The sequence below is a fragment of the Melopsittacus undulatus genome, chromosome 11, assembly GCF_012275295.1.
Source record: "Melopsittacus undulatus isolate bMelUnd1 chromosome 11, bMelUnd1.mat.Z, whole genome shotgun sequence".
Lineage (NCBI taxonomy): Eukaryota > Metazoa > Chordata > Aves > Psittaciformes > Psittaculidae > Melopsittacus > Melopsittacus undulatus.
In genome coordinates this window covers 21945091-21971191 of record NC_047537.1, presented here as the reverse complement: position 1 = coordinate 21971191, position 26101 = coordinate 21945091, and the positions used below count along the sequence as shown (strand labels likewise).

Sequence of the window (26101 nt, the reverse complement as noted above, 5' to 3'; positions counted from 1 at the left end):
TGACATCAAAGAGCTGGTCTGCATTCTTTCCAGTAAGCTATAATGATATTTACAATGCAATTATTAAACTATATGCTTATGTTTGAAATAAATCATGAGATAACATTAATGAAATCACTACTTAAAGCCATTAATGAACATTGAGTAAATAATATTCCACGTGTGTAGTTTCACACTTCTGTGAAGTAAGAAGAATAATGCACTACCGTCAAAATTAATGGGTGGCAAATTAACTAGACATTGGTTAAACACACTAATAATTCTAACTATTTCTCATTATAATAATGACAGGGTACTGTTGTGCTAGGTGCTATGCAAACAGAATAAACCCAGCAACTGCAGAATGATGAATGAGATGTGGGTTAAAAGGCTGGGCGAGTGATGTAAATGTGGCTGGAAAGGAAAACGTTATGATTTTGCTCAGCACTGCAGAAACTGTCTCCAAGATTTAGACATACCACATATATGAAAGGCCACAGAGGCTCAGCTATCAAGAGAGGAGGATTAGAACAGAGATTAATAGTCATGGCTTTCACATGATGAGATGAGCTAAATCACAACAAGGAGAACATGGGGGGAGAGAGATGATGGCTAAGAAAGAAAGCAGCAAGATGGTAATTAAAAGGTGGATCAGAAAGTCTGCAGTACATTTACTGAGTAGATTCATGAGATACCCAGAGAAGAGGTGCAAAGAAAGAAAAGAGAGGGATTAGAGAGCAGTGCCCTGGCACAGAAAGCTGGAGGGCGACTAAAATAAACCATCTGAAGAGCAAGCTATGGGAGAGATCACCAGGCAGAAGAGAGCTAGGCAAGAAGAATCACTTCACACTAACAAAAACCAGCCCAAGATGAGTGACAGAGCCAACAGCAGTTGCAAATCAAAGACAAAGAGGATGAAATAACACTAGTAAGATTGTTGAGGAGGTACATGGCTACAGTCTTCATTCTGTCATTCTGTATATTTAAGGTAACTATTTTTATGGCTAAAACAATTGTACTGTTATAGTTCAGGATTCAGAATAATAATATCCAAGTTGTAATGGACAATATAGTAACTCAGTGCTGAGGAATGATGGGTTACTATTGAGCTTATCACCTCTTTCTAGGATGCACTGAAGCTAAAAGACACTCTAATGTGAAAGGGAAGCCTTTTGGAGCAATGGGGGAATGATTCTCATTAACTGAAGCCCCTAACTACATTAATTATTAGGATAGAAGTTTACAGCAGTTAACCTAAGTTTTACAGCATGATACACTGCTGCTGTACATCTCACAAAGCAATGCTTTTCATTTCATGCAGCTATACATTCCATCGACCCATTTCCCTAGTTGATACCATTAAGAAGATGTCAAATGACATCTCTATAACCATCTTGAGGGACTTCACGATCCCATCGACATGGATTCAAAATCAACTGTTACTTTCCTTTGTACCGCTGGGGCTTTCCTTTGAATACATATTTCATTATTGCCAGGAGGTCTCCAGAGAAACTGGTGAAAGAAAATGAAAGGCTGTAAATAGTTAATAGAACACTTTATTTGTTCTTTTAAGTGAGACTATTAAATAAAGCTACCGCATTTTTTGGTCCTCTGTTCATGCTTTACGTCGTGCCCCCCGTAGCGAGGGTTATGTCAGCATGGTCACCACTGCTCAAGGAATGTTTACAATATGCTGGAAACTTTGACTGGTTTTGCCCTAAAAGGTTTCAGATGCTGGAGCAGAGCACCAAGTGGAGAACAGCTGGGTGTTTTTCCACTGATTCTTACAGGAGGGGGGAAGAAAACCCAACCAAAACCGCACAACCCTGCTTTAAAGAGTAAAACTACATCCAAATTCCTCAGCCACTTAACGCTACCCCTGGTTTAAAGTCACAAAGTTTGCTTTCTTCATCATGCTGCAACTGTTCTAACGAGACAACACTGAATGTTCTACTGAAAGAGAAGGATGAACACAACCAACATGAGCGTAAGCTCTTAAAGTGTTCTTTATTGCAACATTTGGAATTAAAGACAATGCCTTCTCATATTTCTCTAAGTATTTCCGGCTTTAAATAGTAATAGCTTTTCCATTCCTACAAGAATTCCTCCCCACACAAATACTTCATTTTCAAGGAAAAATGGAAGTAACTACAGGAAAAAACAGCTCCACTTGGGCAATTATCCTAAAGATATTAACAACAGCAATTCTTCAGGATCTGGATGCAGCTTCGAGGAACAAGGAAGGAAAAAAGACATTCATGAATTAGCTTGTGGTTCAAGCTACGATTCCATTTAGTTATTTATTGTTGTATTGATGATTACCATGCAGTTGTATTTTTCACTGTGCACGGCCCTTATGACATGCGCCACTATAAGAAGTCCATACGATACAATCCGTGCAATAGGACTCTGAAGAAGCAGCTGTTTAAAAACAAGACTATCAAAGGGTTTGGTATCACTAAATTCCCCAGGCTCACTGTAAGTCTCAGGGTTTCAAAAATATAACTTCAGTATATTCTGGAAAGTCCAAATTTAACTTTATTGAAAATGTTGGGATCAGACAATTACGCAGCCCTAAACTGCAAAACAAAACAAGGTTTTATTCACTTCTACTTATTCTATCTCCTTCTGCCATCTATCTTCACACGTTATCCTTGCCTTCATCTGTTTCTGTCTTTATTAGCTCAGAAGCATCATATGCACCATTTATTTATCTCAAATTCACATACTCTTACTTCTTTTAAATTGCCCCTTTTATGATCTAAACCTCCCGTGGTGCAACTTGAGACCACTTCCTATTGTCCTGTCACTTGTTAGCTGGGAGAAGATACAGACCCTCACCTCGCTCCATCCTCCTCTCAGGCAGCAGTAGGGAGAAATAAGGCCCCCCAGGAGCCTCCTCTTCTCCAGACTGAACCCCCCCAGGTCCCTCAGCTGTTCCCCATCTCTCTGGTGCTCCAGGCCCTGCACTAGCTCTGTTGCCCTTCTCTGGCCCCCTCCAGCACCTCAATGTCTCTCTTGTAGCAAGAGGCCCAGAATGGAACACAGTATTCGAGGTGCAGCCTCACCAGTGCTATGAAAGCTGTATTTTTAGGAACTGCTGTAAAAATACAAATCTGGTAACAGACAGGAGCAGCTTTGCTGGGTTCTGGGAAGTTTCGCCAATCTTTCTTCCCCAGAGAAGTTTGAAATAAGTTCAGATGAGGAGCAATGGGAAAAGGAGACATGCTGCCAGTTTCTTATGGAAACAAACAACTTTATTAAGTGCCTTTCGATAAAGCAGCTGCTAAACATTTGCTCTGTCTCATCACCACTTGCAAAGGGCTCAGAGTTGGCTCCATAGGCAGGTTTAAAAGGCAAAGACTGAGAGGAAGAAGGCTGTGAAGTATTTAACTGCAGATAGTGTGCACGCACCCCTCGATGCTTCAGTGTTCCACTAGAACATCCGCACCTGCAGATGTAGCATTTAATTTCATTTCTCCTAAGATGGCTTTTTGAAAAGGTGTTTCCTTCAATCACACTACAGAATAGAGGTGTAAGAACTCAGGAAAGCTGTATTTCAGTAGCATACATGAATGAATACTTCATTACAACACATGCAAACCACAAAGTGTTAAATCAGAGCCTATCATTATTCCCAGCATGTTAGAACCATCACAACCATTATCCTGAGCAACCAGCAGCAGCAGCAAGGTCTGCACTTCCCTGCAGGTGACAGATAAGAGCCTCAACTCTTACATATGCTTACAATTTAGTCCAAAATCTCCATCTCAAGATGGACAAACTTTATACTTCTATGCAGTCATAAAGGTATTATGGACTCCAGAATGGAAGTGGCAAAACTAAACCACATTACAACTGAGGTGGTCTAAATATATGCTGTATTAACGTTTCAAAACCTATTTATTTCTACAATCAAATCCTCCCTTCTTTACTGTTTCATCTCTAGTTTTTTATATATTATTACAACATATAAATGGACTTCAAACTAACTGCTGTAAACCAAATGTTTCCTCCTGTACACCTGATATCGTCCCTGCTGTAGGTCAGGCTGGCAGCGGTACCTCGAACACTGATGGTGTATATAAATGCTAATAATGGCCATTCTGCTCTTTCTTGGGATCGTAAAAGAGGTTTTTTACCTCTGATCTTAAGCAACAGTGGTCTAAGTCTCTCTGTTAATCAGCAAATAAAGGAGGCCAGCCTTAAAGTACACACACTTCTGCTGTCTGCAAATAACGCCACAGAACTGTGATACTTCCATGGGAACCTTTGGGACCATTGCTGTGAACATCATCCCAACATTAATTTCTGAATGTTTTAATTGTGAATGTAATAGAGACTTCTCTCCAGGATAGTTACTGAACATGTACTACCATTGGTGTTTCACAAAACTACTGCTATGTTTTCACAGTGACAAGAAGACTGTTCTCTGTGCCTTACAATGCTATTTTGGAACCCAAAGAAACAGTAAAACAGGAAAGGTATTATTCTCATTAAAACAGAACCTTCAATATGCCTTCAAACCATTCCATAGTCAGAGGGCTAGAGTTCATCTTCTATATTTTGAAGGCTAACAGCAACAAAGGTCAGTTTTTTATGCAACATCTGTTGAAGAGAGATATTTAATACTGTGATCAACATCAAACTGAATAAGGCATTAACAGCTCAGAACGTTTGCATCTTTTTATAACACGTTAAATGCCACTTTTGTTTGGTAACCAAGACAGGTATTTACTAAAACCTGCTACTTATACACACAGCAGTTGTCTTGATAGCCAGAGAATGGGCAAAGCAGGTCTAAACTGAAGGGAGCTTACCCATCGAGGTATTTTAAGCTTGATAGAATGATTGCTAAGTGACAAACACTACAGTCTAACCTGGATTTTATACTTAACACAATTCTTTATTGTCAAAAGCAGCCATTTGTTAGGTCTTTAGGAAAACTGCATAAATCTTCTGCCTGCAATACAACTACTGGGAACAATACTCAAGTTGGGATCAGGTAAGTAAAGTTGTTTCAAAGATGATCACTGAAAAGGAAACAAGAGTAAAAATGATTACTTAAAGAGCCTTTAACATACATGTCCTTGCCTTATTTTTAAACCACATCAAGACTGTATCTATTTCCAGTTCCTTAAGTATAGCCACAAGTCTGTAAGCGCCTACACTTCAATTCTTCCATAAAATGGGAAATATTTCCCTACAGCCTAGTAAATAAAGTTATGGAAAATCAGATACTAAAAATATGAGTGAAGTAAACATATTTAATAAACAGATGTCCAAATTTCACAGAGCAAGACATAGCAGATCCCACTGAGAGCTATTCCGGGTAATAGTGTTGTATAATGTCAACTAGGGCTTTTCTTTCTCTTCCATGCAATTTCTTCAGCATCAAATGGGTACAGGGTTTCTTCTTCTTCTTGTCTTTTCCTGTTGTATTCAACCCAGTCTGCACAATTACAGTGTATTCCATACATTGAAATGTAACTACACTTCATTTCCTACACCCCTAACTTAAAGCAGAAGAGAGAAGAACCACAGAGATGTAGCCTATTTGTAACCCACATTAAAACTCTCATTGCCCATTTTATGCAACCAAAATAGAGGGAGCAGAGAAACAACTTTCCCCCCCCCCCAAAATAATTACACAGAAACTTTTTAGGAACACTTTGTTAGTACATGAATGCAGTTTAAATGATGTTCTAGAAAAATCCTTGCAGCACTTCTAGTAGCTTGTGTTATTAGGCACTGCCTAGGACATGCATTGCTCAACTACACAGGAAATGTGTATCTACAAGCCACCCCCAACAGCCATGAGGATTAGAGCAGTTCTTTCACAAAAGATGTGTTTTTGACAGCTATTTCTACCATAAACTTCAGAAGAACTAAAGAAAAACCCTTCCATAAACTATGGAAACTACTATTCTGCATTAAAACTCTGGCAACACTGGGGCTTTTCTGAAGTGAAAGATACTTTCAGAAACAGGGTTTTTACTATTCCACACAATGTCTCAAATCACTTTCATTATGCATCTGTGTGGAGATGTTTGAAACTGCAACAGCACTGTTTGCTGTCAAACCACTGGAAAATAATGATAATAACAAAAAAAACCCCACTAAAATACCTGCCACTTCCCTTTCTATGTGCTTGCAGCTGACTAGCTGCTCAAGATAGAATCCTGTGGCCATTTCAGAATCAAAGTGCATTCAGATCAAAGTGGTTTATGAGAAATCACTGATGCACCTACTGGGTTCTGAGCTGCAATTCCACAAGGCATCGTTTCTATTGAAGATGGTGAACCATATTTTCACCCATGTCAAGGAAGATAAGGTTGTTTTATTTTCACCCATGTCAGGGAAGAGCAGGTTGTTTTCTAAAGGTTTACTGTGTCTGCCTCAGCTTGTAATTACTTAATTCCAGTCCACAAATAGGGAAAGAAATACAGCGAAACAAAGCATTTTCACATAAACCATTCGATCTTATGAATTCATATTCATAGCAAGAGACTGTTAAAAGGACTAATTTTGCAGTGATGGGGAAAAGGAAGCCATAAGGAAGTCATCCGTTTCTGACACAGAAATATTACACTTGTTATCTATTACATATCTCATATATAAGCATATATAAAATCTTAATATTGTCCAGAACTCTTGGTACTAAATTAATGACTTGGTTTCCAGAAAGTCTGCCTTGCAGGCTTAGCAGTTCCCCTGTACTGGGCACACTTCTTAAGTCCTGTGCGCTGCCAGATCAGAACTGTACAGATGCAAGACCCCAGGGGTTCTGCACCAGAGTTGAAATGTGAAAGATCCAGCCTGCTGAATATATGCTGGGTTTAGACTAGGGCACCACACCTACATACAGTACATACCATACCACCATACAGGATTTTTCATCTTCAGGAACACAAATCCACCCTGGTGATCCTGCCAACTTCTGTCTCCATCCAGACAAAAACACATGAAGCTATTTTTTATCTATTCAATTACACCCAAAAGAACAGTAGTACAGATTCACTATTAACAAGTATCTCCAAAATTAAAACATTTTCCTTTATAAATTCGGAGACTGATATATCACTGAATATCAGAAATCATTACAATATTTCCAACATCTTGAATCAGTAAAACAAAGTAAGCCTACGAGTGCCAGAGGACATGGAAGCAGGGATGGGAAAGTACTCTACACTATGAGTGGAAGTATCTCATATTAGAAGGCACTTTGAAAACTGGGAATACACATTAATCACTTGCTGCAGAACCATTCTAGACACAGCTTTAACCCATCACAAAGTCTCCAGGACTGACCTGTCCCCAGTTTTGGCCATAGGACCCACTCACACCAAGCACAAGGGCTATCCTCTGCCAGCATCACCTTCATATGTGGTACCTGAAGCACTCACCAGGAAACTGGGCTCTAGAAACTTGAGTCTTTCAAATTCTTACTCTAACCCATACATTAAACCTAAGCTTACTTACATCTTGGGAGTATCTGAAACGCATGTGGACATCCTCAGCCATCTACAACAGCTTCTTGGTGCAGTGCTGTTAACTAAAACTAAGTTCAAATCCACAGGGCACTAACCCGCTTCACAACTACTTGACTGATGAGGAGAACAACCATGTTCACTCTGCACTGAGAGCACCCACAGGAGGAATAAATTCTGAGCAGCCGATGGACTGGAAAGTCAGACTTATTGTATTAACTTAAGTGCAAACTGACGTTATTTGAAAGATGTGAAAGGTAATTTATGTGACTATTATCAATGAATCAGACATTAAATTACTGAAAGATTAAGTTCAGCTGATAATGATTCAATTTCCCTAAAATTATAAATAATTGTCAGTGTAAAGAATTTACAGATTAAAAGCTAGAGATTCTATTAATGTCTGCAGTGATTTAAGATAGTCTCTATTTATGCCAAATACCTAAGAGATTATAGAAATAAAGGAATACAGACTTCAGCCCTGTGACTTTTATTGAATAAAAGCATCTTCACAATGCCTCTATCAGCCTAGATAAGATACAGACGAATACTCAACTGAATAGTTCGAGCAAATCACTTCTGGTTCCTTTCAGAATAATCTGGTTTCCCTAAAAATTATTTCTGTAACTTTGAATTTAAACTGGCTGAACATATGGAAATAATATTTTACATAATGGAGAATGGAAGCAGCGCAACAAGAGTGGATCTTGTTGTAAGTGCATCTGCTGTATGTAAAACACTCCTCTGCTCAGAAAACATCAGGCTTGTTGTGTCCTGATTAGATTTTTAATGTACAAGGTCAGCAAAAGAGCTGTTCCAAGTTACTTAATGAAAAGTGTCTTCTGTTTGCTGCAGAGCGATTTTGAGCCCGAGCCACATTTGAGATGCAAGTTTTCACACACAAAGTGGGATGTCAAAGAGGAAAAAATCTATATTAAAGGTCTCCTTTACGGATATAAAAGCCAACCCCCCCAAACATACTATACTAAACTAAATTAAAATATAACTTAAATAAATACATCTTTAAATTTTCCCTTCCTCTAAAATTATCCAAAGCACCAAGTCTTTAGCTTGGATTCTTTGCCTGCTCTGTATTTACTCTCAATTGGAGCTGGCTTCATTCATCTGATAAGGCACTGACACCATCACCTTCATTCTGTTTTACTCCTACCACTTGGAAGTCCATAAATCTGTGTGCCTCGGTTCTTGCTTTACGCTGCTAGTTTTTACTGCTGACTAGACCCCTGAAGATGCAGCTTTACGATGGGACGATAACCCAGACAAACCACAGGCAGATGAGACAGAGCACAAGCTTAGTTAATACATTTGATTAAAAAGCTGGGGATGGTTCAACAATTATTCCATATTCACTTACTTCAATGTCTCTTCCAGTTTGCGAATCTTCTTCTGAGCATCCCCTCTTTCTTTATCAAGATCATTCCGGATGTCATGAACCTACCATTGAAAGGAAAACCCCATATTTTAGCTCAAACACAGATCTAAAAATGAAGCTATTTTAAATTATAAAAACCTATTTATTTCAGTATTTCTTTTGCATGGATCCAGACAACCATGGATACCTAACTTAAAATGCAAGAATAAGAATTAACAGAGATGAAGTATGAAAATACAGGAAATCCAACTATTTTTCTTGTCAAAGGGAGTATTATCCTCTACAATAAAGAAATGCCAGTAATGACATAAAATAGATATATACAGGAAAGCGCATAGAAAATGCCTAAAATAATGACATGTATTCCTTACGGGGCAGAGCTCCTACTTACCAATTTGGGAATACCCAAAGCAAAGTACTTTTTATCCATTGTTACTGCAATAAGAGTAACAAACATAATGACAGTAATTAACTTTAGAGTAATATATACTTAAGCATTAGCTATCTGAGGATAGATACTCTAAGAATAGTTAACACTTTGAGGAAAAGTGGTTTACTACTAACAAACTTCTGCCCCACTGAAATCAAACCAGAGTGCTGGAATCATTATATAAAGCCTTTAATACTGTGTAGTTAGAAGTGCAAGAGTGCAGTCATCCAATGCAAAACTAAACAGAGATTCTCTGCTATGAGCAGCTCCCTGTAGGTGCTTACTACACAGAAGTCCGAATACTCAGTTGCTTTGAAACAGCTTTCAGTCCAATGGGCTGCTTATCAGAGTAAAGAAGGTACTGCCAAACCTGGTATAACCCTATATATCCAACAGCTGGCTCGAGAAGGCCTCTCAGGAATAACGTGTCCCTGTTCTTATCCCTTAGCTCAGTGTTTGGAAAACAAGGGGTAGATTATTTATAAAAAGCAGGTGTTTCCTTGGCTTGTAAAACCATTTAGTTTAACTGGTTCCTGATCCAGCAGATAAGGACATTGAATCAAACAGTGACATTTAGGGTTACTACCTAGTATTTGTTTGATGTTTAAATATCCTAGCAGGCAATAGCCACTGTAGACTAATAAAGATTATTAGATAATGGGTAGGTTCTTAAACGAACAGATTGCACCAGAGTCTTCACTACTCCTTCACTTGAGGGCAAGCTTGGTTTAGTATTTTATGGGCCAATCCATATTATTTTATGGATTTATATCCCTAGATTCTTCCCATGTATTCCTTCTCCTTCTTTCTCAAAGATTTGCTTTAGAAAACACAGTTACATCACAGTTACAACTCAGTACCTGTCCTTACTGGCATAGAGGGACCACTGACATGCTCTTAGCCCATGCTATGTACCATCCTCCCAGATGATCCTCAAACCTCATTCAAGATTCACACAGCACAGGCAGCACTGCAGCAGGCAGCATAGATGCCTCCATCTCACTGCCCAGAATTGTGAAGTTTAATAGTCTAGATGTGAGCAATCTGATAGCATTTGGACTTGGTGCCTGCAAATATTACCAGTCACTTTCAATCTGTACTTATCTGTGGTGGAAGGGATGTATTGCAATAAACCAATATCCACTAAACTACAATAGCTAGAAGATACCAAATTATACTACTATATCTATATTTTGACCTGCAATATTATTCCAATCCTAGGCTTTTACTGAAGCCAACACTCCTAAAAAAACATAACTCGCCTAAAAAGACAAATGAAGACTAAGATAGGACCAAAACATACCTTGGAATGAAAAAATATTTGAATTCAAGTAAGGAGAAGGCACTAACTCAAACCAAAATCTCACAATTCATGCTGCAAATGCTATTACCAAAGGATGAGTAATGATCACAATTCATTACTTTATGTTATAAATATACATTTGGAAATGACATGTTTGAATAACATCCTTTCAATTAAACAGGCATCTCATGCACCCTCTTATGCACGAGTTCAACGTCACAAAAATGGAAGTTTAAGTTGAAACCTATTGATGTTTAAAGTCTAAAAGAGTAGACAGTATTTGCAAAGTGCATTAAGATGAAGTGGGTTTGATGAAAATTACATTTCTGAGTTTAAGCTTCTGGTGTTAAAACAAAGCATGTTGACAATACATAGAGACCACATTCAAATCATGGAGAAGTATGGAATGAAGATATATTGTGGAAAAAGACAAATGGAAGAACATAGGAACACACACAACAGGTCAGGCTAAGCTCAGTGTAGTTCATCATCTTTCCTCTAGCAGCAGTTAACATCAGCTGCCATCAGAAGTGTGTACAAACAGGCCAGGCTCACAGTGGCACATCTCTGGTAATGTTCTCCCAGCCTCCAGTGTCTGACAGCAGATTCCCAGCCTCCAAGGCGATATCTCTGTACTTAAAGAGCTGTACTTAAAATCCTTCTTGAATTTCTCCAATTATTTTTCCAACCCATGTAAAATGTTTAAATTCCAAAATTTACTTCTTGAAGGATTTCAAAATTCCAACCTTTAGCCTTTGCATACCAAAAAAACCCTGGAAACATGGCTAAGATGGTGCATTTTCCTGATAACATTACCTGTTTTTCATGCACACGCTCCAAGTGAAGTTTCTCCTGTTGAAGCTTGTGTTCTTGATCCTGCAAGGGAAGAGATATGATTTGTCTATTTAGAATACACATTTTCCTTTCATTTCAAAGTTGTCATTAAACACACACATTTGCTATTGTATACAACAGCCCATAAAAATTCAAAAGCCACTTTATATCATTAAAGACTTTTGACATACAAATTAAAACAACAGCAAAAATATCCCCATGTAACAAAACTATCTTGAAAGTCATGGTTCATGTTTCTACAGAGAAACAGCAACTTGCTCTCCTGAACTATTAAATGCCATTCCATACTACATCAACTGTGAAATGAAAGGCAGAGGAGGAAGAGTAGATGCCAAACTCAAACAGGATGGATACATGATATGGATGTGGAACTCATTATCCTGAGATAGAAGGATTCATTTAAAAGCCCATAGGAAGAAGGAATATTGAAATGAACTGTTAAATAGCAACAAGAATTTAAACTATTCTGAGACTTACTTTAAAAATGTTTAAAGTTTAGGAAAAAGAAAGATATATGCAATTTTTTTATATGCTTCTCTATAATATCTATATACCTTGATTTAATATGTGCATGGAGACCTCATAGCAGCCTTCTAGTATCTGATGGGGGCCTACAAGGATGCTGGAGAGGGACTCTTCACTAGGGACTGCAGTGATAGGACAAGGGGTAATGGGTTAAAACATAAACGGGGTAAGTTTAGATTGGATATAAGGAAGAAGTTCTTTACTGTAAGGGTGGTGAGGCACTGGAATAGGTTGCCCAAGGAAGTTGTGAATGCTCCATCCCTGGTGGTGTTCAAGACCAGGTTGGATGAAGCCTTGTGTGCCATGGTTTAGTGTGAGGTGTCCCTGCCCATGGCAGGGGTTTGGAACTGGATGATCTTAAGGTGCTTTCCAACCCTAACTATTCTATGATTCTATTCTATGAATTACAACAAGTAATTAAAAAGTTCTCTGCTTTTACCCATAGAGTGATGTCTTAGTCACACTTTTTATATCAACTTCTAAGCATGAGGTGGCACTTTATCTGTTTCTTTGAACTAAACACATAAAGATGCTATATATAAGTGCACTTTAGTAAGGCCATCTAAACATTCAAACCACTGGGACAAGTAAAAAGAGCTGGTCATTCCTGAGGAAGGAATTCAGGACTCACCCTCAGTTGTTGCTGTCTTTGATGTTCTGAATCTTGTAGCTGTTGCTTTAATAGAGCCACACTACGCTGTAATTCTTCAATTGCATCGGATGCCTGCAGGGATTTAACAAAAGCAGGAATTTGTGTTGCATTCCTCATTGGCCTCACAGGTACATCTTTAATGAGTTTAGATTTATTTCTCAAAGGTGCCTGGAAACTGGAAAAAAACATCAAGTTGGGAAAAAACCACATGTACGAGTTTACAGCTCTGGGAATGTCACTTGTGCCTGTCTGGTTAAATCCCAAATGTGAACAAAACCACTAAAAATAGACAATAACCAAACCCCTTGGCACCAACAACTGAAAGAAAGAAAAGGCCTTGGAAATTAAATGGAGTAAAGCAGCAAAGCTCACAGAATTCCAGTAAACAAATGCAAAAGGCCCCATCTGCCTTATGGGTCTGGAGATTGGCAGATATAAAACACGTGCCTTTTCTACAAGCATTTACCTTGAAAATTGCATTAAATATATACTATACATGATCTTGAGGTCCTTTCCAATCCTAACTGTTCTATGATTCTATGATCTACCTGTGCATATTGGTGGATATCTGGACTTTCTAAAGCAGCACACAAACAAAAACAGCATATTAGTTGTCCCTTATCTGAATCAGCTATGGAAATAACATCTGCAGGTATTTATACACACACCAGAATTACCAGACAACTTCAGATGATTTTTCAGTCAAATTTGCGAATGAAAAAGGAAATCACAATTTGTTCTTTAAACTTATGCCCAGGAATAACTTCGGGAAATGAAGAGTTCCTTGGATTTATTCATGAGCATCACATTCCTATTGAAGAGACCACTTCAACAACATTTTAATGCCTGTTACGTGTGGAAGCATACCTTAGCTGCAGAGAGAGCATGTTCCTGCTTTATAAAATTTATATCAACATCATATTTACTTTGTAGTTGCTGAATGTTCTTCTCGTACTCCTGTATAATATGGTCCTTGTCTTTCTGAAAGGAGCTGAGCCTACAAGTAGTAAGCAAACAGAATATGGAAATTGCTTTCATGTTTTGGCATTTTACCTGCTCAGTATCAATTCTACAGAGTATGCGAGTCCGCCTGCACCATGTGCTTGTTGTAGCAGAATGAAACACAAGTAATGGAGGGATAACATCCTCCTTCCAGTGGTCACTTGGGTCAGTTCCTAAATGAGTTTTACATCACTTAAGACAATGTTAAAACCAGCAACAGCCAATGAGTTACCTTGCTTTCGCTTCCTGAAGTTCAGAGCACAGCACCTGGTAACGCTGTTCTGCATCAGCCTTTTCCTGAGATAACTTCTGACGCTGTAAATTACTATTCTCAGCCTCCACAGTCAACTGCTGGACACGAGCCTCCAGTTCTTTGACAGTCTGGTTCTGAAAGCACAGGTTGAGAAAACACCAGAATAAATTAGGGGATGCTCCTGTTGCTATTCAGTAGCCTAAAGCAACAAGGTTCTTTGGTGGTCCAGAGACACAAGAGTTATAACAGCTGAAGTGTCATCAATCATGACCGTAAATTCTATGTTGTATATAAATATATAAATCTTCAAAATACAGAGGTCTATTCCCCCCTGCAAAGTAACAAATCTTCCTCCCTAAGCAAAAGACTATGTGAAATCGAGTTCTTTACTCCTAATCTTTTAGGATGGGAGACACAACAGACATTTCTAAGGAAAACCGCAACAAATGCACATAAAGCACTTTTAGACCTCCCATGAACCACAGTGAGTTATCACTAGCACACCCTGCACAACCTGCATGTGGGAAGGAGCATTTGAGGAAATATCTATATATATAAGACTTTACTGATTGTTATGGTGATGAGCAGCTATAAAAGTCAGCTAGAAAACGTATTAAACTGTTAAACTAAAGCCAGTTAAAACTAAAGTCAGTTATTAAACTAAGTCAGTGAAATCTGTAGCTCTTTCATGCTGAAATATTCTTCAGGGTACTTTTATGACTACTGTATGTTTATAGACATAAAAATAATGTATCTTAAATTCCTAAACCAAAGCAAGGAGCAATGCACTCAGGTTGCTAGATAGTGATAGATTTTAAACAATAGCATTTTATGTACACATTTGGGAAAAACCACATCTAAGGGTGTAAACAAAAAGATACTGTAATAGCTGCTATGGGTTTGGAGGATATAAGAAGGCTGGAATACAAATGCTGCATTAACAGTTCAAATGCTGCCTCGGTGGGCTTGAAATCAATTAACAAATATTAACTATATCCACTGATCATTGTGTAAGTTAAGTGTATTGCCTGTTTCATTACTAGACAAGGAAGTGTTGTGCAGTCTGTATCAGGACTGAGAGTGCATTCCTCAAGTGTCTGCTGGTTCACCTTTCCCTAAGCTACTTCTCCCCATCATTTGTTTAATTACAGTGATTTCCTTACCACAATTTACAAACATCTGTTAAAATGTGTATTTTTTCCCCAGAACTTCATCCTGCAATATAAATAATTTCAACAGGAACAGAATGAGGACAGGCAGGTAGCATGAGGTTACTACTTCCCATTCTTCCCTATGTTCATAAGCATGGAAGTGAAAGAACTCCAGAGCTGGGGACAAAAACTAAGATGCAGCTGCCCTTCCAGGATGTATTATCATTATTTCTATATCAACAAAGGTCCAAAAGGAAGTGGATCAGTGTTTTCACCCTCTGTTAAAGTAAAATCAAACCTCAGACATCTGCCACCTTGAGCCAGCGCTTCAGTTGTCTCATAGAATCATAGAATGGTTTGGGTTGGAAAGGGCCTTGAGATCACCTAGTTCCAACTCCCAATAAGCACAGGACTGTTAAATGAGCCTGGGCTAATGCAAGGACCTCACAGAGCCAGAACCTCACCAGCTGGCTTAAGAGACTTCAGAAAGAGTGAAGCAGTTTTCCACCACTGCAAAGCCGGCTGCATGGTGGGGGTTTGGTTGGGATTTTTTTGTGGTTTGGAGGCTTTTTTGTGTATTTTGGGGGTTTTGGTTTGGTTTTTTTTAGAACAAACAAAAAAAAAGCAAGCAGTAAAGTTCTACCTAACACATTAGCAAACATCATAATTCCTTCCCAGCCCCCAGCCCTCAAGGAAGTTAATACATATTTAATGCACAAACCCCTGCTTATCAGTCCTATGGTATTAAATAGTTCAGCCAATTTCAGTTGCTAACAGCACTGGCATTCTCAACAATGTGAAACTCTGAACAAGGGAACTCTGAAATACCAACAAAACCACCAAAAATCAGGAGAGAGAAAGAAAGAGAAGAGAGAAAAAAGAAAACTAATTTCCAGTGACAGACTCGTCTTTCATCTTAAGCCCTGCCTTGAACTCTACCTTGTTTAATTATTAAATCAGAAGCTGCTCAGCAAGATCTGTCTACTTTTGATGGTTCTTAAATTCAATCTTGCTGACAGCCTGTGTCCATTTTCCCTCTGTATTTACTGTTACCTATGCCATGATCTGAATGCTAATTTTTAAATACGACATTCACTAATAAAGGAATAAATTTTATTTGACATCATCTTTCTGCTCATCCCATTTTCTTCCTACCTCATCCTGATACAAAGTACAGGATGCTTTCTTCAGGATACCTGTTCATTTTTTGCCTTTTTACATCACTTATACAACAGGCACAAAATCCTGCTTACATATTTCTAATTATTCTAGGAAAGAAATGTAATAAATTGGAATAATGCAATTATTATTAAAATATGTTTATTTGCCCTTTAATCTACCAGAAGCATCTGATCACTCAAAGAGGAGGTGATAAGTAAGAAGTCACATGTACTTATGAAAACAGATGTACTATCTACATCCTTATTTATAACTTGAATCAAAGCCAATAAGAAATGCTAGTCCTCCAACACAAACACATATCTGACCAACGTTCACTGAAGGGCTGTACTTCAATGAGTTTTATCTTGGTTGGACTGGCTTCCAGGCCATTGCTCTCTCCCAACAGAGAACAACTGCATTGCGCTATCAACAACACTTCTCAGCCCAACAGTACTTACATACACAAGTGCATGAAGTGTGAACATCGCACAAGACACTTGCTATTATGACATATTTACAAGTAACTTACAGTTGACTTTATCTGTTCCTGATAATCTTCCTCCATCTTGTCAAGACGAATGTTGGTGTCCTCCAACAGCTCCTGCATATCTTCTGTGTGCTTCTTCCGGATATTAAACTTCTCCTTTTCCATTTCAGCCACTGCATTGTGAAGCTGCAGCACAACAATGTTAGGAAATAAATGTTATATAAAACCAGTATTCATAAATATCATATTATTATAGTATAGAAATAGAATAACTGAGAAGCAGAGGCCACATTTCCGACCTCTATAACAGAACTAGATCATTGCCTCACTAAATAGGTCTACTATGACTCTATAAAGCAGTTATTTAGGAGTATGAGCAAGTCACAGAATCATAGAACAGTCTGGGTTGGAAGGGACCTTCAAAGGTCACCTAGTCCATACCCCCTGCAATGAGCAGGGACATCTTCCACTAGATTAGGTTGCTCAGAACTAAATCCAGCCTGGCCTTGAATGTCATCTAAACGTGTAAGTAGTTTTCAAATGCATAACTTAATGCATACAGAATGCTAAACCACATTTTTGCCACTCAGATACACTATTTGCTTGCATATTTTAAACAAACACCAATGAGTGTTGCACAAAATTAATGACTTTCTATTACAGAAACACTACTATTCTCTCCATTTACTTACATTGGTGGTTTATCTGCCTCTCAGTCTGTAAGAAGCTGGAGAGCCTGGCTATCTACTCGTCTAATAAAAGGATTATTTGTGTCATTACTAATGCTTGATTTATATTCTAAGCACCAGTGGCCTCTCTTTCTAGTTAAGCAGCCTTAAATCTAAGTTTTCTGTCTAAACAACAGTAAAGAATAATGTCATGTGAAATTAGCATACAAAACTTGTCTGGGGCATTGGCTGTGTAACAGCTACTGTGTATTCCTCAAGTTTCTAACTAATCCATTTCAGAGTTGAAGGAAAAAACTGCAATATAGACTATAAAAGCATCTTTCTAAATGCACTGCTCAAGTCAGGTTAATTTGCACAAATATAGAGGCTTCTCTCCAACATATAGAGAAGCAGAAAGTTATTCATTACCCTGCCTACTGCCAGAGCAAAGGAGTTTTATCATGTAGAATTCTGGAGGTGTTTGGGAATCTGGACCATGATTTAACAGACTTCAACAGAGATTTCATCCAGAATCTTGTAAGGGGTTTTTATTCCATGACTATGATTCTATGATTCATCCAAAAGAGAAGAATGCTAATAAATTATGGCAAATATCATGCATATACTTGGGGTTCAGAAGATCTGTTACATTCCAGATCCTATTAAAAACAATCAAGGAAAACAAATAAATCAACATCTCCAGGTGCATGAGCTATAAACAAACCCAAAAATCCTGGGAATGTCTCTACCTCCTGTACACCAGGCTACAATAACATTTGCGTTATTGTCAGCAACATCTATTGAAACAGCTTGTATCTATATAGGAAGTAATTATAAAGTAATTATAAAGCTATTAAAATACTGTATTGTTACTGTAAAAGTTAAAGCTTTTACTTTATTTCCATCATAATTCCCACTATATCCACTTTTTTCCATTAGATACATGCTCTGATTTCACTTCTGTAATTCCATGAAGTTAATATGAGCATTTCAATTCTGTTTGCATACTGGCATCATTGATGACAGCTACAGCTGGAGGAGCAGCACTCGCCAGGTAACTGCAAAAAGAGGAATGACCTCAGGCTGAAAGTAATGCTCCTCTAAAGCAAGAGAACCCCACCTAATGCCGAAGCCTCAAGGACCTAAGCACTAAGGACAAGATTTACGACTTAGCTCTTACAAGGCAAGAATTAAAAGCAACATCACCTCCACACACAGAACTGCAAAGCTCCATCTATGAGGGAGGTGGTTTTAACCCTTTCTGTGACCCTTCCTCTCCTGAGAGGGGCAAGAAAGAAAATACCAACAGTAATCAGGAGAAAGGTGAAGGTCTCTCACCATAAAGATGCTTTTCCCTCTGCTTTGCTGCTGTCTTAAGTGTACCAATAAATAAAACACATCGAAGAATTCATGAGCCATTGCAAAAGGAAGAGTTCAAAGGAAGCACCATAGCAGCAGGTAGCAGCAGGTTTACTGAGATTAAAACTCCATGCAGGTCAACCAGAAACAAACAGTTCCCTAATACATCCCAGGACTTGCCAAGAGGGCCAGATGAACCCCAGCAATTGAGTGCCAGCTGCAGGGTGCAGGGTGTGAGCATCAGCAAAGAGTCAGGCAACATTACTCCAGCAGCAAAAACAAGATCAGCAGAAGAAAACAGCCCTAAAAATAAGTTTTTCTTGCAAAATGCATTTTCCCACATATGCACTGTAGGAATCTTTCAAAGAAAGCACGTTATTCCTTACCCTTTTCTCCCACTCATTGTTCAAAGACTCATTGCTTTGCTCACACATCTTCTTTAACTCCACAATCTGCTTCTCTTTCACTTCTCTGATGACTTGCAACTCACGAAGAAGGGTCTGAACTGTCAAAAATGGGAAAATAAAACAATCATTCAAGACATACCTCTGGGATTTGCCAGTGCTGGCAACAGATGTGATTGGATTAAATCTGTTTTCCAATTGACCCGGCTTTCTGATGGTTTTTTTACTCTTAAAAATACTTAATGCACATGCTCCTGGGGAATTTAGCACTTGGATTCTGTGTTCCCCTTATTTACAAAGTATTTCCTAGCGAGTTTTCCTTACTGAAGTGGTAAATATACATCAAAATTCCATATAACCTAAAGCAGACATTTTTACCCCGAGTTTATGTGCATCCTGAAGAGAGAAGGTTCTTGTGAAGGTTGAGTGCCCAAGATATACAAGGAAATTAAGTTCCCCAATTTAAATTACAAGCGATTGCATCAAGAATTCACAGTCTGACAAATTCTATGGAAAACAAAGCAGGTACATGTTCACTTTTCAGAAGTCACTGATTATTTTCATCCTCTGACATGAGTGTAGGTGACTTGAACACAACCTGTTATAGCGCAAGCAACAGAAGCACCAGATCCCTTCTCGGACAATTTAGTTTGACAAGGAGCAGGAAACAGTATACATGGAATTCACTTGCTTTTAGTACACAGATTGCCAGACTTGTGGATTATTTTACATTGTGGTTTAGTCCATAGTGTAAATGGACTCCAAGGAATTCTAAAAGAAAACAACATTGGAAAACTGCTGACAAGCCACACTCAGGCCAAGTTTGTGCTTATGACATATTCAGGACGACTACTCATGTTTGAACACTTGCTGTAACAGTCCTAAATATGTTGTGGTTTGATTAAAATGTACTGAACGTATAAATAAATGAACCTTGAGCCGGAGACTCCAGAAGGTTTGAAATAAGTGGTCAAAATACTTGGGAATCATCAAAGAAACTTGTTCTGGTGACGCTCATGAAACCTGTGAGTATGAACTAGAACAGCATCACGCTGCCTCTTGGAAAGTATGGTTTGGAAACTGGACAGCAAAGACAACCAGGCAAGCCTCTAAAAATGTTAAGGAAAGAGGTCAACACCTGCAAATGAAGACAAAAGGACATCTGTACCTAGAGAGAACATGTAAGCTCATAGCCACAAGAAGGATGCAGCACAACACCACCATGCAGAACACCACCACCATGAAGATAAAAAGCACCTTTGGTCTCCAGTTTTCTAATGGTCTCCTCAGCTTCACTTTGTTTGGTTTTGTAGAGGGACTTCAAGGCTTCTATTTCATCATTCTTTCTATCCAAAATCTGTAGGGAAAATTCATAATTCTTTAAAAGAAATCCAAAAAACTCCATAACTACAATGAGTACACAAATAATGGACACTGATCTCTGTCAATGGAGGGCTTAGGTCAAGCAGGACGAGGTGATTAGATCTTCACAACTAAGTCTGCCAAGGATTGACTTAGAAGAATGTAGGCAGCAATGTTGATTAAAAAGGAGATCCATGTTTTAGGTTGGTATTTTTTGTTTTCTTTTAAATCTGGGCAAATCCAATGTTACTTTTGTTGACCTTGAAAGTTTCATGGTGCTACTACTGCAAACACAGAGGATTTGTTTCCTTTTTCATTCTTATGTTGCCCAATACTATTTAACAGCATCTACAATTCCACCAGCTTTAAGAAATAAGTAATTGGTGAACTGCATTACACTCACCAAGTGCAATTCTTTGCATGTATTCCATGAAACAATGATTGGGAATACAGCAAGTAGATGAGGTGTAACTACATCCACTGTTCTGTACGCGCTGGTTTGGGGGGATAACAAATGCTTGAATATTTGCACACTTTGAGATAGTATTTTAATTTAAACTTCATGTTTAAGATAAACATTAAAGTCAGAAATTTTATAACAGTGCCCCAAATCTCGCATCAGCAGAAGCTTTCATCTTAAAACAATATTACCCCATCTGCATTAAATGTTTTGTGTCTTGCAAGATTAATATGACACTGTTTAACCTCTTCTAAAACATCCAATGTTATTAAACAACTTCAAAAGACTGCATTCTACCATCGGTTAAGGAAAGGCTGACAACTCCAGGGATGAGAAAGCATTTAAACCTCTTTCTTATTCTCAAAAAGCCGTTTCCTTTAGGCTCGCGGCTTTGCTAGCCAGTTGTGCTTGCAGACTTTGAGACCAGATGAGCCAAATATGCACCTGACCAAATATTAACATCCTTTCAGGAGGCTTTGATGTGTCATAGTGTTGTGTCAACTCACTTCCTCCAAGCCTGTGACTCAGCCTTAAGAAACAACACAAGAGGTACTCGGGAATGCAAAGCTTACAGTAGGATCAGTCGGCACAACCCTGATGCTGAGCATTTAACAGGGATCTGAGTGCTCAGGAGGCACTTAGAACCTTGCTGAATTTTATCCCATATGTATAAAACGTGGCATTAAAAGTAACAGTCTGGTCTTTGAGAGGCTTTCTATAATCTTCCCCAAAGTGGTGTTACCCAACACAATAAAGACAAATCCAACCTAACCCAAAGGAAGTGTATCTGGTGTCACTTTATTGCTGTGAAGAATTAAAAGCCACATAGAGCTTTTACAATGTAATAACATAAATAACGAACTGTTTATTGACCAGCCCATGCTTTAAGATACAGTGTCAAAATGGAGACATAAGAACAAGCCCTACTCTGTATTAATAGGAACACATGGGATACACTTGTGGATTTTCCTACTGTTATTTTTTGCATTCTGTCCATAAAAATTTAATTAAGTGGTTTTGTTCCCATTTTCTATAGCACAAGCACTAGAAGAGAAATCAGGGGCTTACATTTCATCAGCACAGGAATCTACAGAAGCTGTTAGGCTGGTAGAATACATTGTCTTGTTCAAACAAATAAACAAATCACTTTGTATTCTCATCTGTTTTCTGCACGTGTTTCTCTTTTCCCAAGTTTATGTTATCATAGAATATTCGGCATTCCTATCAGCTTATGAAACTGCTACCTACAATCTTACTTCCAAGGAACGTTAACTGCAACTGGGAAGGAGTTAAACTACAAGTGCTAATTCTTTATTATAGTCAGATTCTCCTTTATCTTAATGGAGTAACTTGGGAAAAAGATACTGGCATTTCTTACCTTTTTAACATCAGCATCATGCTTCTGCTGTAATTCAAGCTTTTCTTCATGGAATTTCCCTTCTGCTATTTTCATTTTAATGTCCAGCTTTAAAAGCAACAGAGAAATACATAACTTCATTAAAATAAAGAGCAAATTACACTAATGACCTTTATATAACTTTTGAACTATTCATGTACGTATTGAGAAGGGAATAGGAAGTCACTAACAAATAACTGCTATGAAAAACTTTATATTCAGTTTCTTGGCATTTTCACATTTATTTGCTAAGAGCGTTAGAAAAGATGTCAACCTAAACGTAGATGTTTTAGTTGGCAATAAAACCAACTGCTACTGCCCAGAAAAAGCTATTGTCCTTTATTCAAATAAACACTTCAGAATGAAGCTTTTAATACTTCTGTTAATACACCAAGTAGGGTAAACTTGCTTTTATTCTAGAGGCAGGTGTCACATTTACACAAAGAACGTCCTTTAGCCCAGATGCGTGTTTATTTGTGTTTGTTTTCTATTATTCACCCGCATCATCAACACATTTCCTTTTCAAGGTTACTTGCAATGGAATTAAGGATATCACTGCTGGGTTTGATTGCTACCATGCATTTCCTGCTTTTGCCTCTGTTTGTTCAAAGCAGTGTACTTGAACCCTCCGACACAATAACACACTGCCACTTCTTAGAGACCCAGCTTTCATCTTTTAAGATGCTGTTGAATCAACTGCATATTTTCACTATGTCTGTCCTCAGCACTGCAGACAGGACAGGTATTTGGTGTTTCTGTCCTAGAACACCCAAGCAACACCTCAAGTTCAGATTCAGGCTATTCCTCTTCTACATTTACTCACTGCTTCTGTTCCCAAAGCAAAGGGGACAGAAAAGCCTCCTCAGAGTGACTGATCCCAACAACCTCCCTTGCTTACAGAGAGCACGATTCATTTTGACTCAGTTTTGATTCCTTTGACTTCTCAAAAGTAGCCATTCAAGAATGAACATTTACCTAACATGTACAAACAATAAACATGCTGCAAGTTAAGTTCTTCCACATGATTACCTTGTGTTATGTTTCTCTATTGTGACTCGGAAGGGAGCTACAGAAATCCAAGTCAACTTGGAAACGCAAAATGCTGCACAGCAGCTATAGGATATTCCTCGAGAACTGAAACAGGAAGAGCAGCAAATTCATTCCATCTCCAGACTTCACATCCACTGATACCCGAAGTATACGCTTGCTCATTACACTGCACACAAAGAGGCCACCTCTCTTCCCAGACTAAATAGGTACACAGTCTTATGTAAATTACCAGGGGGGAAGAAGTTAGCTTGACAATTAATCCAAAGAAAACAGATCATATTCTGGGCTGTCAGCCACCTCTTTTATCATCCAGAAATAAGCATCACAATAAAATGCATGTTCTATTCATGAAATTGGCTCATATGTATATATGAAAAGAAATATATGCATATATCCCCCTAACAAAGTGACATTATAGAAGAAAATCTTAGTACCAGCTGATAAATAAATGTTGATTTTAAAGAAGAGCACAGCAATCTACTTCCACATAGACAGTTTGTGAACAATCCATAAATAAATATGAAGGTGTTGTAAAAACACAAATACTAGAAACTAAACATGAAAGAGACTCCAATCTACTTGAATTACATTAAAAGCTTATGAATTACTGATGTATAGCTATTGTACTCACATAGCTATTAAATCCACACAACACATTACATTTAAAACTCATTATAAAGTGATGAGGTTTTGGCTGGTGTAAATTAGTCCTCAGTGGTTTGCATCAGCTGAAATCTGGTCCACATATTATTATTCTACAGGTTAAAAGAACATAATCTATCAAAACCTAAAATTTGCCTTGTATTAAATATGGCCATGGATTTCCAAGTGACAGTGACAGACACATGCCTGTTTTGCCACAGGTTGACAGCAGAAACCCCTGCACTTGAAGCTGGCTCCCACTCCTGGTCATTAACCTCCCACTTAGCACCAGTCTTGCACTTGCACTTGTTCTCATCAACTTTAATTCATTCATCCCACTGCTCCCAGTGAAACAGCCAAGACTTAACCCTAGGATTTGGGACTACTTTCCAAAAAGGAGAGGTAGCTGCAACCACGCAAAGTGAAAAACGTGGCCAAGATGATTTTGTCCCTTTAGGGGACTCCTCCTGTTTACTTGTATTTGGAATTCAGGAGTTGATGCACACACAGTTTTCTAGTCTTAAGAGGAAAGTTGTATTCATAATGAGTGGTAAAAAACACCGAATAAAATAGGAGAATCTCCAACATCATTTCAAGTGTGTAATGGTCCACAGCTCCACGACACACATGTACCTTCACATATCAACTTTTGGAAGTGTTCATTTGAGCATGCGCTGTCAAAATAAAGATATATCAATTTACAAACCCTACACTTCAAATTTACTCTGTGGAAAAGCCAGAAACATCCACACAACAAACCAGCATCCTACAGCAAAGCCTGGAGCACTGGCTTCATGTCAAAATCCGCCTTGTGACCCACCCTTTGCATAAGATGGAATTCCAACCTCACCACATAAGGAGATAAAAAACTGACTCATGTAAACACATTTTTCACAGTGACCTCATGAAGGCTGGGGATGAAGCAAACGGGCTCATCACAACTGGGAGTGAAGCTTCTCCCCTTCCAATTCAAAGCTTAAACACGAGATTAAATACCGATTTCAATAAAGGAGTTATCTTTCAAATGAAAACCATACCATGCATCTGTAGTTACCAAATGCCAAACCTCATTTGCTAAGTTAGTCTCACTGTCCTGTGCAACAGTGTCCTGTAACTTTATGTGCTGCTCTTCTATACTGCACCCCTTGCACTTCAGCTGGATTTTGTTTATTAAACACATATTGAGAAACAAAATAACCTACAACAGCATCAAAAACCTTTGTGAGTTTTAGGGAAAACAGATAAAAACGACTTACTAAAGTCATTCACCTTCTCAGAAGCAACTAACTGTGCTCATGCTCATCAGGGTTAATAGCTTTTATGACTAGTTAAGAGGCAGCAGTGCACATTAAGTTTCTGGCATGGTATCATTCAGACAAAAACCCAAAGCAAAACTAAACCAAGAACATGTAGCTATAGCCCAGGAGTTTGTGACTATGTATGAAATGCAGCCATTGCTGTTGCCTGCACATCATTCCTTTGGATTTCTGTCATTGTTTATTCTCCTTACAGAGTATGAGGCAATTAAACCCGAAGGCCATGTAAACAACACTGATGTCAAACATCTGTGCTGTCCCTGTTATTTAAAGCCATGGAGGGTGGTATCAACAGAACTGCTTTTAAGTGCCTAGTCACACTTTCTTCCTAATTTACAACAACAAAACACCACCAAAAGCAGTAAATAGTTACCGAAAACAGTTCCATCATATCACTGTCCTGTACTACATAGCATGGGTTAGGTGCTGTGGAAAAGGAAATAACTGTCAAACCGATACAGTCTGATCTGCAACTGTCATAAATCCTTGGGGGGGGAAGGTGATATCTCAGCTTTTCATGACAGAAGAGAAATGTTCACCTTGTCACCAGTTACAAGAACCTGTAGAAATGCTTAAATACCCAATTCAAAACTAAATCAATCATTACAGTATTAACCTGAGATAGCTTTGAACTACTCCTCACTGTTCACTTGCTCCTGTTACAGGGAATGCCCTCAGGCCAGAGGTGGCATCCTGACGGTTTTAGCATCCATCAGAGATCTTCTCTGGCTATTTGATAACACAGTACTTGTGGCTTGCCAGG

The 26101-nt window shown here is 38.4% G+C and overlaps 1 protein-coding gene across 1 annotated transcript in view; it reads right to left on the bottom strand.

The window, feature by feature from the left end:
- Window positions 1–26101, bottom strand: part of CEP112 (centrosomal protein 112) — a 158356-nt gene that overhangs the window by 105931 nt on the left and 26324 nt on the right. Inside the window, exons 9-17 of the mRNA XM_034067887.1 lie at window positions 22313–22399; window positions 20370–20469; window positions 19095–19213; window positions 16724–16867; window positions 13862–14016; window positions 13495–13624; window positions 12607–12699; window positions 11412–11471; window positions 8845–8924 (exon numbers count right to left, since the gene is read on the bottom strand). Of these exons, the coding sequence (XP_033923778.1) occupies window positions 8845–8924; window positions 11412–11471; window positions 12607–12699; window positions 13495–13624; window positions 13862–14016; window positions 16724–16867; window positions 19095–19213; window positions 20370–20469; window positions 22313–22399 (968 nt within the window). The remainder of the gene's footprint in view (window positions 1–8844; window positions 8925–11411; window positions 11472–12606; window positions 12700–13494; window positions 13625–13861; window positions 14017–16723; window positions 16868–19094; window positions 19214–20369; window positions 20470–22312; window positions 22400–26101) is intronic.